The sequence below is a fragment of the Myotis daubentonii genome, chromosome 1, assembly GCF_963259705.1.
Source record: "Myotis daubentonii chromosome 1, mMyoDau2.1, whole genome shotgun sequence".
Lineage (NCBI taxonomy): Eukaryota > Metazoa > Chordata > Mammalia > Chiroptera > Vespertilionidae > Myotis > Myotis daubentonii.
In genome coordinates this window covers 184,604,272-184,616,837 of record NC_081840.1, presented here as the reverse complement: position 1 = coordinate 184,616,837, position 12,566 = coordinate 184,604,272, and the positions used below count along the sequence as shown (strand labels likewise).

The 12,566-nt window shown below is 41.2% G+C and overlaps 1 protein-coding gene across 1 annotated transcript in view; it reads right to left on the bottom strand.

Moving 5' to 3' along the window:
- Positions 1–12,566, bottom strand: part of SCARB2 (scavenger receptor class B member 2) — a 64,065-nt gene that overhangs the window by 10,798 nt on the left and 40,701 nt on the right. The window contains exons 5-7 of the mRNA XM_059668102.1: positions 9,541–9,632; positions 6,323–6,442; positions 2,229–2,398 (exon numbers count right to left, since the gene is read on the bottom strand). Coding sequence (XP_059524085.1) covers positions 2,229–2,398; positions 6,323–6,442; positions 9,541–9,632 — 382 coding nt within the window. The remainder of the gene's footprint in view (positions 1–2,228; positions 2,399–6,322; positions 6,443–9,540; positions 9,633–12,566) is intronic.

The following is a 12,566-nucleotide window of genomic DNA, read 5'->3' as shown; positions in this document are numbered from 1 at the left end:
GACTGTGCTTGGTTCTGACATCTGCCCAGCCTCAGACTAGATCAAGGTCTGCCCACATGAAGACTCTGATTGTGTCTTTTTGGTTGTGTGTGTGTGTGTGTGTGTGTGTTTTGCCTTTCCTATTCATTTTAAAAAAGAAGTAGGGAAACAATTATTAAAGAAAACCTATTCTAGATTTTCCTATTGAGGAGGAGAGAGGGACCCTATAATTACTTCTAGTAAATATGTTTTTGAAGAAATTAGCTTATTGGCTAGTAATTTCATTCTGTTTACACATCCACCAGTCCCATAGCTCAGCATACACATCATCTGTCACACACACACAAGTGTTTTGCTCTTTACTACTGGTTTCACAAAGCCATCATTTCCTTCTTTGTGGCCTACAGTCACCTTTAAAATATATTTTTAAAACTCTATTGAGGGTTTACTAAGGGCCGGACACTGTTCTCTGTGTTTTACCTCTATTATCTCTAACCTTCACACAAGCTTAAGGAAGTTATAATCATCCCCTTTTATATGAATGAAGAAATTGGTGTCTAGAGCCCTTCTCAACCAACTGGACCAATTTGCAAGAAAGCAGGATAGGACGCAACCCCACATCTCCCTGACTCCAGAACACTCACTCATCCCACCATCCAAATTGTTACTTGAGGATTCAAAACACTAGAGGGCAATCCTGGAGAGGTAACATTCTGTCCACATTTGCTAATTAATACACAAGAGGCAAGAGGGAAAAAATTGACTGTTGCAAAGTAGAATATTCCTGTTTATTCAGCTATCAACTTCTTGAGGTAGCAGAACATTAACAAAACAAAAATACATCCAAACTTATGCCTGGAGCCAGAGGCACATGGGCTGAGTGGACGGGGCACTATTCAGCCAGTGAGACAGTAGGACAGGTCAGAGCAGAAACTCGTTCCCATTCATCTTTAGTCTTATCTCCAGATGAGGGGAGCCGCGATCCCTGGCACTGTGCTTCCCGAACACGCAGGCATCACCTTCACAAGGATCACCAGCAGCTCATGTTAAAATACAGATTCTGGGGCCCTGGACAGATATGATTAATGGTTCTCCAGATAACCCTGGTGCAAGGCCAGGGTTGGGAAGCGCTGCCCTCTCAGACAAGGATAGGGAGGATACTGCTGACCTCAGGCTTATCCCAAAAGGAGATTTTCAAACTACCTGGACAGGAGGACAGAAGTTATCATGGTCCTTTATCCAGGAGAAACGGACAACTTTATTCTGGAGAAAGGGGTTACCACATTTCTCAAGAGAAACTGTAAAGAGGAACTGTTGCCTAAGAAGAATCACAGTATGAATATCAGACCCTCGTTCCAACAAGGACTGGCTGGGAGACATGATTTGATAAAAATCAAGTTCCCTCTCTGATCCCTGGTTTCCACATTTATAAAAAGAGGCCACTGGCTCTCTCTCTAGCAGAGGTATTGTAAGTAATTATGCAGCATATGATTGCTAAAGGTAGTCCTCAAGATGAAGACAATGACTGTGTCAGTTGCACCACTGATAATTCTGCCTCATTAATGGAAAGGAGCAGAGTAGCTCAGACATTGAGAAAAACGGAGAAATTTGCTTTGAAGTCATTGAAACTCTTTACCAACATCGGTACTTTTTCATTACTGAGCTCTCCACTCCCTCCTTTGGCATTGTTTTGAATGTGATATCAGGTCATGCTTCTCATGTATTAACTATATGTAAGTACTATATGTAAGTACATAAAGTACGTAAAGCAGTGACTGGGGCTAGTCAGTGCTAGTGACTGGGCCTAGTCCAGTGGTCGGCAAACTGTGGCTCGCGAGCCACATGTGGCTCTTTGGCCCCTTGAGTGTGGCTCTTCCACAAAATACCACGTGCAGGCGCGCATGTACAGTGCGACTGAAACTTCATGGCCCATCACAGAAGTCGGTATTTTGTGGAAGAATCACACTCAAGGAGCCAAAGAGCCGCATGTGGCTCGTGAGCCACAGTTTGCAGACCACTGGCCTAGTCAGTGCTAGTAGACATGAGCTATTATTAAGACTTCTAAACTGCTGCCAATAAAAACCATTGCAGGAAAGCCAATCATTTTATCTTTTTTTCCATTCTATAGCCAGGCTATGAAACGCTGTTCTCGCAAGGTCAGAATCGTCCTTATTGTGGGGCTGACAACGCTCTTGGTGGAAGAACACCAATCCTCCATCCCAGACGCTCGGAATCATGTCACCTCTTACCGTTCTTGCAGATGCTGACATTCAGAACTCCTGAGCCCAGGCAGTTTCCTGCGGGTATACAGAAGCCGGCATTGTCGGAGGTATTGGCTAATGCTTCGTAAGGCACCGTAAACCGAAAGGCGGGCAGTCCCTGTACACTCTCATAGTCACTAAAAGTTATATGCACTGACCTGTTAGGGAGGAAGACCAAAAAGTCAGTGTGGGCTGCAGGCAGCACAATCTGGCCTGAATCAATACGTTAGCGACAGTTCTCAGGGACAACACAGCTAAGGCTTAGAGGGTAAGCGAAAGGGGAAGATGCAAAACGAAGATGGAAAGGAGTTCCACCCACTCAACGTGTAATAAAGGAGGAGATGAACTGTAGAGAACGATGTTTAAGAGGTAGCAACTGTGGGAATATCCAAACAAGGCCATGAAAAAAAATCCGTGTTAGAAAATTAAGAAGATGACATTTAGGCCCTGGCCGGTGTGGCTCAGTTGGTTGAGTGTCATCCTGTGCACGGAAAGGTTGCTGGTTCAATTCCCAGTTAAGGCACATGCCCAGGTTGAGGGTTCAATCTCCAGTCAGGGTGTATGTGGGAAACAAGTGATGGATGTTTCTCTCTCATATCAATGTTTCTCTTTCTCTCTCCCCCTCTCCTTTCCCCCCTCTCTCTCTAAAATTAATAAAAACATTTTTTTAGAGATGACATTTAGAATGGAAATGAGTGGTCTAGACCAGCAGGGGCACATGCCAGTGTGGGGGAAGCAGAAGCAAAGAACAGGAAGCAAGGGTGAGAGAAGCAAAGCCAAAGCCTGGCCTGGACAAGTGCCCCATGAGACAGATACCTGACTAGAATACATGCTTTTATATGCATTTCACCCAAATGAAAATAGTTTCACATTTTGCCCATCATCGATTTCAATGGAGGTCAACACATTTCTGCCTTCAGTTGTGAATGGAGTTTCAGTGGTGCCCTGAAATACTAACCACCCTCATGTTTGCATAGCACCTGAGTACAGGTATAACCCCGAATTTCAGAAGTTAGCTTTATGCAACTTTACTTCTACCAAAGGCCTACATTAGTACTTGTTTTTGCTAACCAAAAGAAATCTGAAGAGGATTTTTGCTTTTATGGGAAAAGGTGAAAAGCGAAAATAGCATCTGTTTTGCCTGGCCAGCGTGACTCAGTGGTTGAATGTCAACCCATGAGCCAGTCAGGGCACATGCCGCCACCGCCCCCCCCCCACCACCACCACCACCTTGTGGCTCCCCCAGTAGGGGGCGTGGAGGAGGCAGCTGATCAATGATTCTCTCTCATCATCGATGTTTCTTTCTATCTCTCTCTCCCTCTCCCTTCCTCTCTGACATCAATAAAAATATATTTTTTAAAAAAGAAGATTGGATTTGTCTTGCAGCAAGGCATTCATTATAGAGGCAGCAAGTACTGGAAGCAATGAGAGTGACCCCACCAAGCTCCTCCCCCAGGAGTCACCCAGCACCTCAGCACCCAGCCCCATAGCTCTGAACTGCATCCATGAGCATCTGTGCTTTACCTCGATTTCATGTTGTGCATCTGTTAGCAAGATGTGTCCTAAGGTATCAGAAAAGACTAAGAGAGCTCATAAAGGTGTTAGGCTTAGTATAAAACTGGACATAATTAAGCATATTTGGAATTTATTGGTGGCTTATGTTTTGTCTTGGAATGCTCAAAATATTTTTCATATAAATTAATGATAAGTGCTTTGCTTTATGACAAATCAGCTTACAAAAGGTTTCATAGGAATATTCTACTGTTGATAGTGGGGGAGAAACCTGTAACAGACAAAGCACTTTGTCTTAATCTATCCTTTAGCCCTTCGTTTGAGAGGAAGTGCTCTCTGGGCCTCACTTTTTCATCTTTGAACCAGAGATGAGATACACCTCTGGCAGGGTTATGAATAACATGGAAATTGCCTTCCACTCACATCCCCCCCCCCAATAGTATTTTTAAAAATGAAATATTTTAGGCAAACAGAATTGAGAAAATGCTATAATAAATACCTTTTATAACAAATATTACTCAGATAAATAAAAAATATATTATGGGTAAAACTGCAGCTCTCTGTATAACACTCCTGATTCTAGTCCTTCTCTGTGTCCCCAGAAGAAACCACTATCCTGAATCTAGGGTTTACTCTTCCCATGAGATCTTTATGCTTTTCCATATGGACATATTCAAAAACAGTATGTGGCACTGTTGGCTGTTTTAAAGTATTATATACAGAATGCCATGTTCTCTTTCTGTAATTTGCTTCTTCATTCAACATTATATTTTTAAGATTTTTTACATTAATGTAGATAGCTCTGATTTGTATATGTTAAATCCTATATGGTATCCCATCATACCATATAGCATTTAAAATATACTAGAATTTATTTATATTTTCACTTTTATAAGCACTTAGATTGCTTCAATTTTTCACCACTACAATGTTGCAATGAATTTTCTGTCTATTTCTCTTTGTGTGTGTGTGTGTGTGTGCGCGCGTGTGTGTATATATATATATATATATATATATATATATATATATATATATTCAAGCTGGGGAATCTATGTAGGACAGAAGTGCAGAATTAGGGACTTAACATGTCTTTGGCTTTACTAAACACTGCCAAATGGTTCTTCAAAGTGGTTTTTCCAGATAAGAATGTTTCCTCTGTGTGCCAAATCTTTTTAAAAGAAGCCTCCTACTGCCCTTCTAGGTTCCCTTGTTTCATTCATTGCACACCAATGCGTTTTCAATTCCTTTGGTGCTTCCACAAATATTTATTAAATGGAGCAGCCAGCTGGAAAGGGTCTAAACCAGTGATTTTTCAACCGGTGTGCTGAAAGAATTTATAAAACATGTAATACCTGACTATTTAGTCAGGGGCACTGACCTCTTTTCCCTTAGATTGTCAAATAAAAAAAATGACAACATCCAACACCACAGTAGCCATCTGGTTTGAAAGAATCAAAATTATACCTTTTCTTTTTTTGGTCAGATGGACAAAAAAAATATATTTTGTGTGTGTCATAGAATTTTAGTAAGTAGTTTATGTGTGTCATGAGATGAAAAGGGTTGGAAAATTGCTGGTCGAAACCATGGCACAGATAGTGGGGTGGAGAGGTGAGGGTGAATGCAAGAGCTATTTCTGAGGAGGAACAGATAGCATTTGGTGACCAACTAAATGCAAGAGAGGAGGGATATTTACAGTGTCCCCAGTGTCTCTGGCAGGGCTGACTGGGTAGGTGGTGCAATTCTGTGAGCTATGAAACACTCAAAGAACAGCAATTCTTGAGAATATTGAATCAACCGTGTCAAGCGTGACCAGGTCATTTGATTTAGAGGAGTTTCATAAAAAGCCTTGAAAGAGTGAGTGGGGGAGGAACTGGAGGCTGTAGTTCAAGGGTGATGGGTGATGGGTGATGGGAAAAGCACAGTGGGAGATGGGGATCAGGGTGTGGAGCAGGGTGCCCCTCTTCCCACAAAGACATAATCATGTTCATTTGTCGATAAGGAGCTGGCGGTAGAGAGGGAGAGATTACAGGGCGAGTGAGAATAGATATGATCAATGGCAAGGTTATAGCTAAGCAAATACCTATAAACTAAATTATGGAGAACCAGTACGATTTATTTATCTTTTATGTAGAGATTATCTGTTGACTGGAAAAAGATCAGGTCAAATTTCATGCTTGAATATCATATTAACTAATAGCTAACACTTACTTTTATTTACTGGGTGACAAGCCCTGGGCTAAGTATTTTACTAACAGCAATTCATTTGTCCTCATAACAACTCTCAAGGTAGGCAACTATTTGTAGCCTCATTTACAAATGAGGAAAGTGAGGCAGAGTCATTCAGTAACTTTCCCAAGGCCACACAGCTGTAAGTGGAAGAGCTGGTATTTGAATCAATGCAGTCAGGCTCTGAGGCCCATGCTGCAAACCACTGCTCCGCACTGTCTCTCAATATGCCATCATCATTTATCAGGGACTAACCATGAATATCCATGCCTCATAAGTATAGCTACATAGATTCCTCACACTTTGGGTGGTCTTGCAGTCAAAGGTATTTTTAAAGTTCTTACCTGCAAAAATCAGATGGAAAGACATAAAGGACTTCGTCTTTCGTTATTAGTGGGTGAAAAGTATCACCGTCTGTTCCATTAATCATATTGCATTTGTCTGTTGTCCACCAGCCAAGTGACCTGTAATTAATAAGCACAAGAAAGAGACAAGAGGATCAAATTTGATTTTAGTGGGTTTTTTTTTTTTTCTTTTCAAATGATCAGGACTTCTTGAGACTCAACTAGGAGGAGCAGGCTATCCACAGAATCTCATTCACATGTGACACAAGGGTGAGATTGGTTAGGGACTGAATCAAGATGGGGAAAATAGGCTCCTGACCCTCAGGTCAATTTTGATAGAGGCAAAAGCCAAAAATCCCCTTTTCTTTACTGAAAAAGGGTATTCTACATGGAAGTTTAGAAATTGCCATTTACTTAAAACAATGATCTAATTTAGCATTATTAATAGCCTGACAGACAAGCTCTGGACAGATATGTTCATCTCTTAATATTCATGACAAAGCATTAACTCTGTCTTCCCTCGGAACAGGTCTCTGTCCCAAATTAACGGGGAACTTCTCTTGGGTGTCAAGAGATAATTAATTAATTGGAAGATAGTTCTAAGGAATTTATACAAATACTAGTGGCCTGGTGCACGGATTCATGCACATTGAAAGGAAATTAATTAGAAGAAAGATTCATGCGGTAGTTCCGTTATTGCAAAAAATTACATGTCAAAATAGTATATATAATATAGTATTATAAAATTAAAACACATGTGCGATTGGTGCCAGCAAAAGCTTTATATGTATCGCGCATGCGCAAGTCAACATTTATTTTTAAATTGCCAGTGTGTGTCATATGTACCGGCCGGTTGGTCGGTTGGTTGGTTGAAGTACGGATGTATGTACGATTGGTCACTTAGCCTTTTATATATATAGATAAGCTCAGAAATGTTAAAAATGAGAGGATTAAGATAGAGAGAATAGATGGAGAAGCTCCAATAAATGTTTGTTTTTTTTCTTTTGGGGGGAGGGAGAAAATAGAGCAAATTACAGAGAAGCAGTAAGTGAAGAGATAATTTCTGAAAGTTTTTCAAAATTTAAGGAAGATACGAGGCCTTGGATTGAAAGTATGTCCTAAGGGCCAAACAGGATGAATACAAATAAATTTAGATCTGGATATGTTGTAGTAAAAGTGCAAAAGACCAAGGAGAGACATCAAAAGTCAATGGAGTAATATCTTCATAATTTTGAACTGTCGACCTAGAATTCTATACCTAACTAGTCATTTAAAACTGAGAGTGAAATTTAGACATTTTAAAATATGTGAAGTCTAAGAAAGTTTACCACCCACAGATCCTTTCGTAAAGAACTACTGATGCAGGGTTTCTCAACCTCTTAACCCTATTGATGTTTTGAGCCTGTACATTGTAGGATGTTTAGCAACATCCCAGGTTTCTACCAGTAGATGCCAGTAGCACCTCCCAGTTATGACAACCAAACATGTGTCCAGACATGACCAAATGTCCCCGGAGGGGGCAAAACTGCCTCTGGTTGGGCACCACTGTATGAATGGATACTCTTCAGCAAGAAAACTAAACCCGGAGGAAGATTTGAGAAGGAAAAAAAAAAGTGAGGCAAATAAAAGATGTTGGCAATTAATAAAAAATGAACTTTTTCATTATATTTGCCTCTTTAAGAAGGTAAAATAAGTCATAGACAAGAATAATAAAGTGTGTGTGTGTGTGTGTGTGTGTGTGTGTGTGTTTAAGAAATGAGTAAAGTTATTGTCTTATTTGGAAGGAGAAAAAAGACAATACATAGCTTTAGATTTTGTTAGAAAAATATTGTTATCTGAATCATAAAAATCTAAGGATAGAATAGTCATAAACAAGAAAAAATAAGTCCAAATATACTAAATAAAATAGCATTATACCATATATGTATCCATAATTATAACACATTATAAAAGGATTAAACTATTTTAAGACTGAAAAAAATACAGAATGGGTTTAAAACAAAAACCAGCTACATCCTGTTTACTAGCAAATTTCCCTTCCAGCCCAGTTCCCCTCAGTAAGTCACTGTTGCCAGTTTCTTATATATTCTTTCAGGGGTCTTGTATATTTGTGTGTGTGTGTGTGTGTGTGTGTGTGTGTGTGTGTGTGTGTGTGTATGCGCGCATGCTTACAAATATGTTTATGTACGTGATTTTTTAAATTTAAATTAACTTTTATTTAAAAACAGTTTGATATTTACAGAAAAGTTATGAAGATACTACCGAGAGTTTTCCTATATTCCACACCAGTATTTTTGCCTGTATTTCTGGGAAGCTTAGAAATAAATTTAAAGTTCAAGAACAGCAACCCTCTTACCTCAGTCCCTGAAGAATTGCCTTGTTTTCTTTCAAAGGTTTCTAATTTCTCTAACTTTAAACAATTATCTTGTTTTATAGGTAGCTTTAGCTCCTTTTTGGAAGTAATTTATGTTATAAATATTAAAATAAACATAATTTTGAAATACTATCATCCTGAACTCAAATGTATTCCATCTTTAAAAAAAATAACATAGCCCCGGTCGGATGGCTCAGTTGGTGGAGCATTGTCCCGTATACGAAAAGGTGGTGGGTTTGATTCCTGGTCAGGGCACATACCTAGGTTGTGGATTCCCTCCCCATTCAGGGCGGGTACAGGAGGCAACCTATTGATGTGTTTCTCTCCCATGGATCTCTCTCTCTCTCTCTCTCTCTCTCTCTCTTTCTCTCTCTCTCTCTCTCTCTCTCTTGCTTTCTCTCTCCCCCTCCCTCCTTCCTTCCCCCTCCCTTCCTCCCCATTCTTCTCTCTCTAAAACCAATAAATATATCCTCAGGTGAGGATTTTAAAAATTAATAAAAATTAAAAAAATAACACAAACAATCCACAATCATTAAATTAAATTAAAAAGAGAATGTCTTCCATTCCCCACAAAACAAGTAGTGGTTTGAAAAGTATCAGTGCTGCAGCTACACATGACTCCCAAGTGGAAGAGTGAACTTCAACCATCAACATTCAATTTGTCAAGTGCATTATCCCAATCTTGATTTTTAAAATAATAATTGTAAGTATATTTTACATACTTATAGGTTTTTCATCCCCCAAATGACAGTGTTAAAATATTTTTTTTGAAATAATATGGAAGTGGACATTCAGTTTAAATAAAAATTGAAAAATAATTACACTGATGAATCATTAGACTTACGTTTTTCCATTCCATTCCACAATCTTTGAAAAGTTAAGGTAATTGTCTTCTCCAGTTAGAAAAACATAGTCTCCATCATTAGTCCCATTTTTCTGAAAATAAGTGAATATGATCATTTAAAGTAACGTGATGGTTAACTTTGTGTTAACTTGGATGGGCTATGGTGCCCAGCTGTTTGGTTAAACACTAGTCTAGATGAACGGTTACAGGTTCAATTCCCCGTCAAGGGCATGTACCTCTCCCTTCCACTCTCTCTAAAAATCAGTGGGAAAATATCCTTAGGTGAGGATTAATAAATCTCTTTAAATATAGATATAGAAATAGATATGTATCTCCCTTTGATTCTCTTTCTCTGGAGAACCCTGACTGATACAGTAACTAACAAATTTAATCTTCATGAAACTGCCCTAGTTGAGCCTAAACTGCTACATGAGACTGAACCAGAACTAGAGAATAGAGTGAGGAACTACTGAACACAGAATTACTATACGACCCCCCAAATCCCACTCCTGTGTATATATCCAAGGTACATATTCAAAGTTCATAAAAAACTTGTATACAAATGTTCATAGCAGCATAATTCACAATAGCCAAAAAGTAAAAATAAGCCAAATATCCATTAACTGCTGAATGGATAAACAAAGTGTGGTATAGCCATACAATAGAATATTACTTGGCCATAAAAATGAATGAAGTGCTGATACAGGTTACAACATGGATGGACCTTGTAAACTTTATCTACACTAATAAAAGACAAACATGCAAATTGACCATACCTTTGCTATGCCTTAAGCCAAGCCCACCAGCCAATCAGAGCGACTATATGCAAATTAACCCAACCAAGATGGCGGCCAGCAGCCACGGAGCTGGAGTGAGCAGGAGGCTTGGTTGCCCAGTGATGGAGGAAGGCAAGCTTCCCGCCTGCTGCAGCCGGCTCTGAGCTCCACTCAAGGCAACAAAGTTTCAATTATAGAAGATAAATAAACCCCAGATACCTGCTTTCAGCCTGCCGTGGCCACGGAGCTGGAGCAAGCAGGAAGCTTGGGTTGCCCCTGGCGATGGAGGAAGCCAAGCTTCCTGCCCGTCCTGGCCAGCTCTGAGCTCCACTCAAGGCTACAACGTTTCAATTATAGAAGGTAAATAAATCCCAGAATAAAAAAAAAAAGGAGAGGCTGGGAGCTTCCGTCACCGGGGGGCTTGGCCAGCCTGAAAACGGCCCTCAGCCCCTCACCCAGGCTGGCCAGGTACCCCAGTGGGGACCCCCCACCCTAAAGGGGGTGTGACCAGCCTACAAACAGCCATCATCCCCTCACCCAGGCTGGCCAGGCACCCCAGTGGGGATCCCCACCCTGAAGGGGGTGTGACCAGCCTGCAAACAGCCATCAGCCCCTCACCCAGGCTGGCCAGGCACCCCAGCGGGACCCTCACCCTGATCCGGGACACCCTTCAGGGTAAACCAGCGGCCCCCACCCGTGCACCAGGCCTCTATCCTATATAATAAAAGGGTAATGTGCAAATTGACCCTAACAGCAGAACGACTGGGAATGACTGGTCACTATGACACACACTGACCACCAGGGGGCAGATGCTCAATGCAGGAGCTGCCCCCTGGTGGTCAGTGCGCTCCCACAGGGGGAGCTCTGCCCAGCCACAAGCCAGGCTGATGGCTGCCAGTACAGCGGTGGTGGCAGGAGCCTCTCCCGCCTCCTCAGCAGCACTAAGGATGTCCGACTGCAGCTTAGGCCTGCTCCCTGCTGGTAAGTGGACATCCCCCGAGGGCTGCCGGGCTGCCAGAGGGATGTCTGACTGCCAGCTTGGGCCCGATCCCCCAGGGAGCGGGCCTAAGCCAGCAGGTGGACATCCTCAGAGGGGTCTCAGACTGCAAGAGGGCATAGGCCAGGCTGAGGGACCCCCCCCCCGAGTGCACAAATTTTTGTGCACCGGGCCTCTAGTACTAAATAAAAGAAGCCAGAGCAAAGATCCTATATTGTATGACTCCATTTATATGAATGTCCAACCTGCATATGAATGTCTAACTGCCAGATATGGTTCCAACTCAGAAGTGGTGCCCCTTGGCCTCCGTTTGTATAGTGCACACGAATGTCAAGATTTTAATTTTTTTTTTTGCCTAATAAAGCCACACTGCAGTCCCAAATCCCCTTCCTCTCTGGCTCTGAGGAGGCTCCCACATGGAGAACCTACTCTCCTCCCCTCCCCTCCAGCCCCCTCTTCCCTCTCTATTCTCCTCACCTCTCCACTCCTCTGTGGCCCAGGCCAGCCTGCCCTTCACTCAGGACCTGGCGATCCAGCACCTCACAGGGGTAGGAGGCAGGCTGGGCAGGGAGGGGGCTTATGTTTTGTTTCAAAAACAAACCCCACAAAACTTTATTTTTCTTTACAAAACCAAAAAGAGAAACAAGAAACGATGCCAACCATTGAACTTCTAAAAAAAAAAAAAAAAATCTACGGATTCATAGCCAAATCCAGAAAGACAGAAAGTGGTTGCTAGGGGCTAGTAGGAGGGGAAGTGGAAGTGACTGCTAATGGGAATGTGGTTTTTGTGGAGAGGATGATAAAATGTTCTAGAATTAGAAAGTGGTGATGATGGCAAAATCTTGTGAATATACTAATAACCACTAAATTGTACACTTTAAATGGTAGAAGTATTCTAGGCGCTTGAGCTGGATCAGTGAACAAAACACAGAAGTCGCTGCCCTCATGGTGCACATCTCCTAAAATTATTATTATGATTGTTTTGTTCTTTTAAATTTTTACTATTAAATGCTCATTATGTGGCAGGCACTTTATTGTATACCAAGAATAATAAAATAACCAGACTATTCTATTTCCATTGCCCTAAGCTATGTTTCAAGTTTTGTCGTAGATATATTTTTAGGGTCTTAACACAGATGGTTTTGGGGTTAATAAATTGAGGCCTAGTACTCGTGTCCTGCTTTCTTTTTAAAATGGGGTTTTGTTCTGATTATAAACATAATAGAATATTCTGGTTATAAAAGTAATAATTC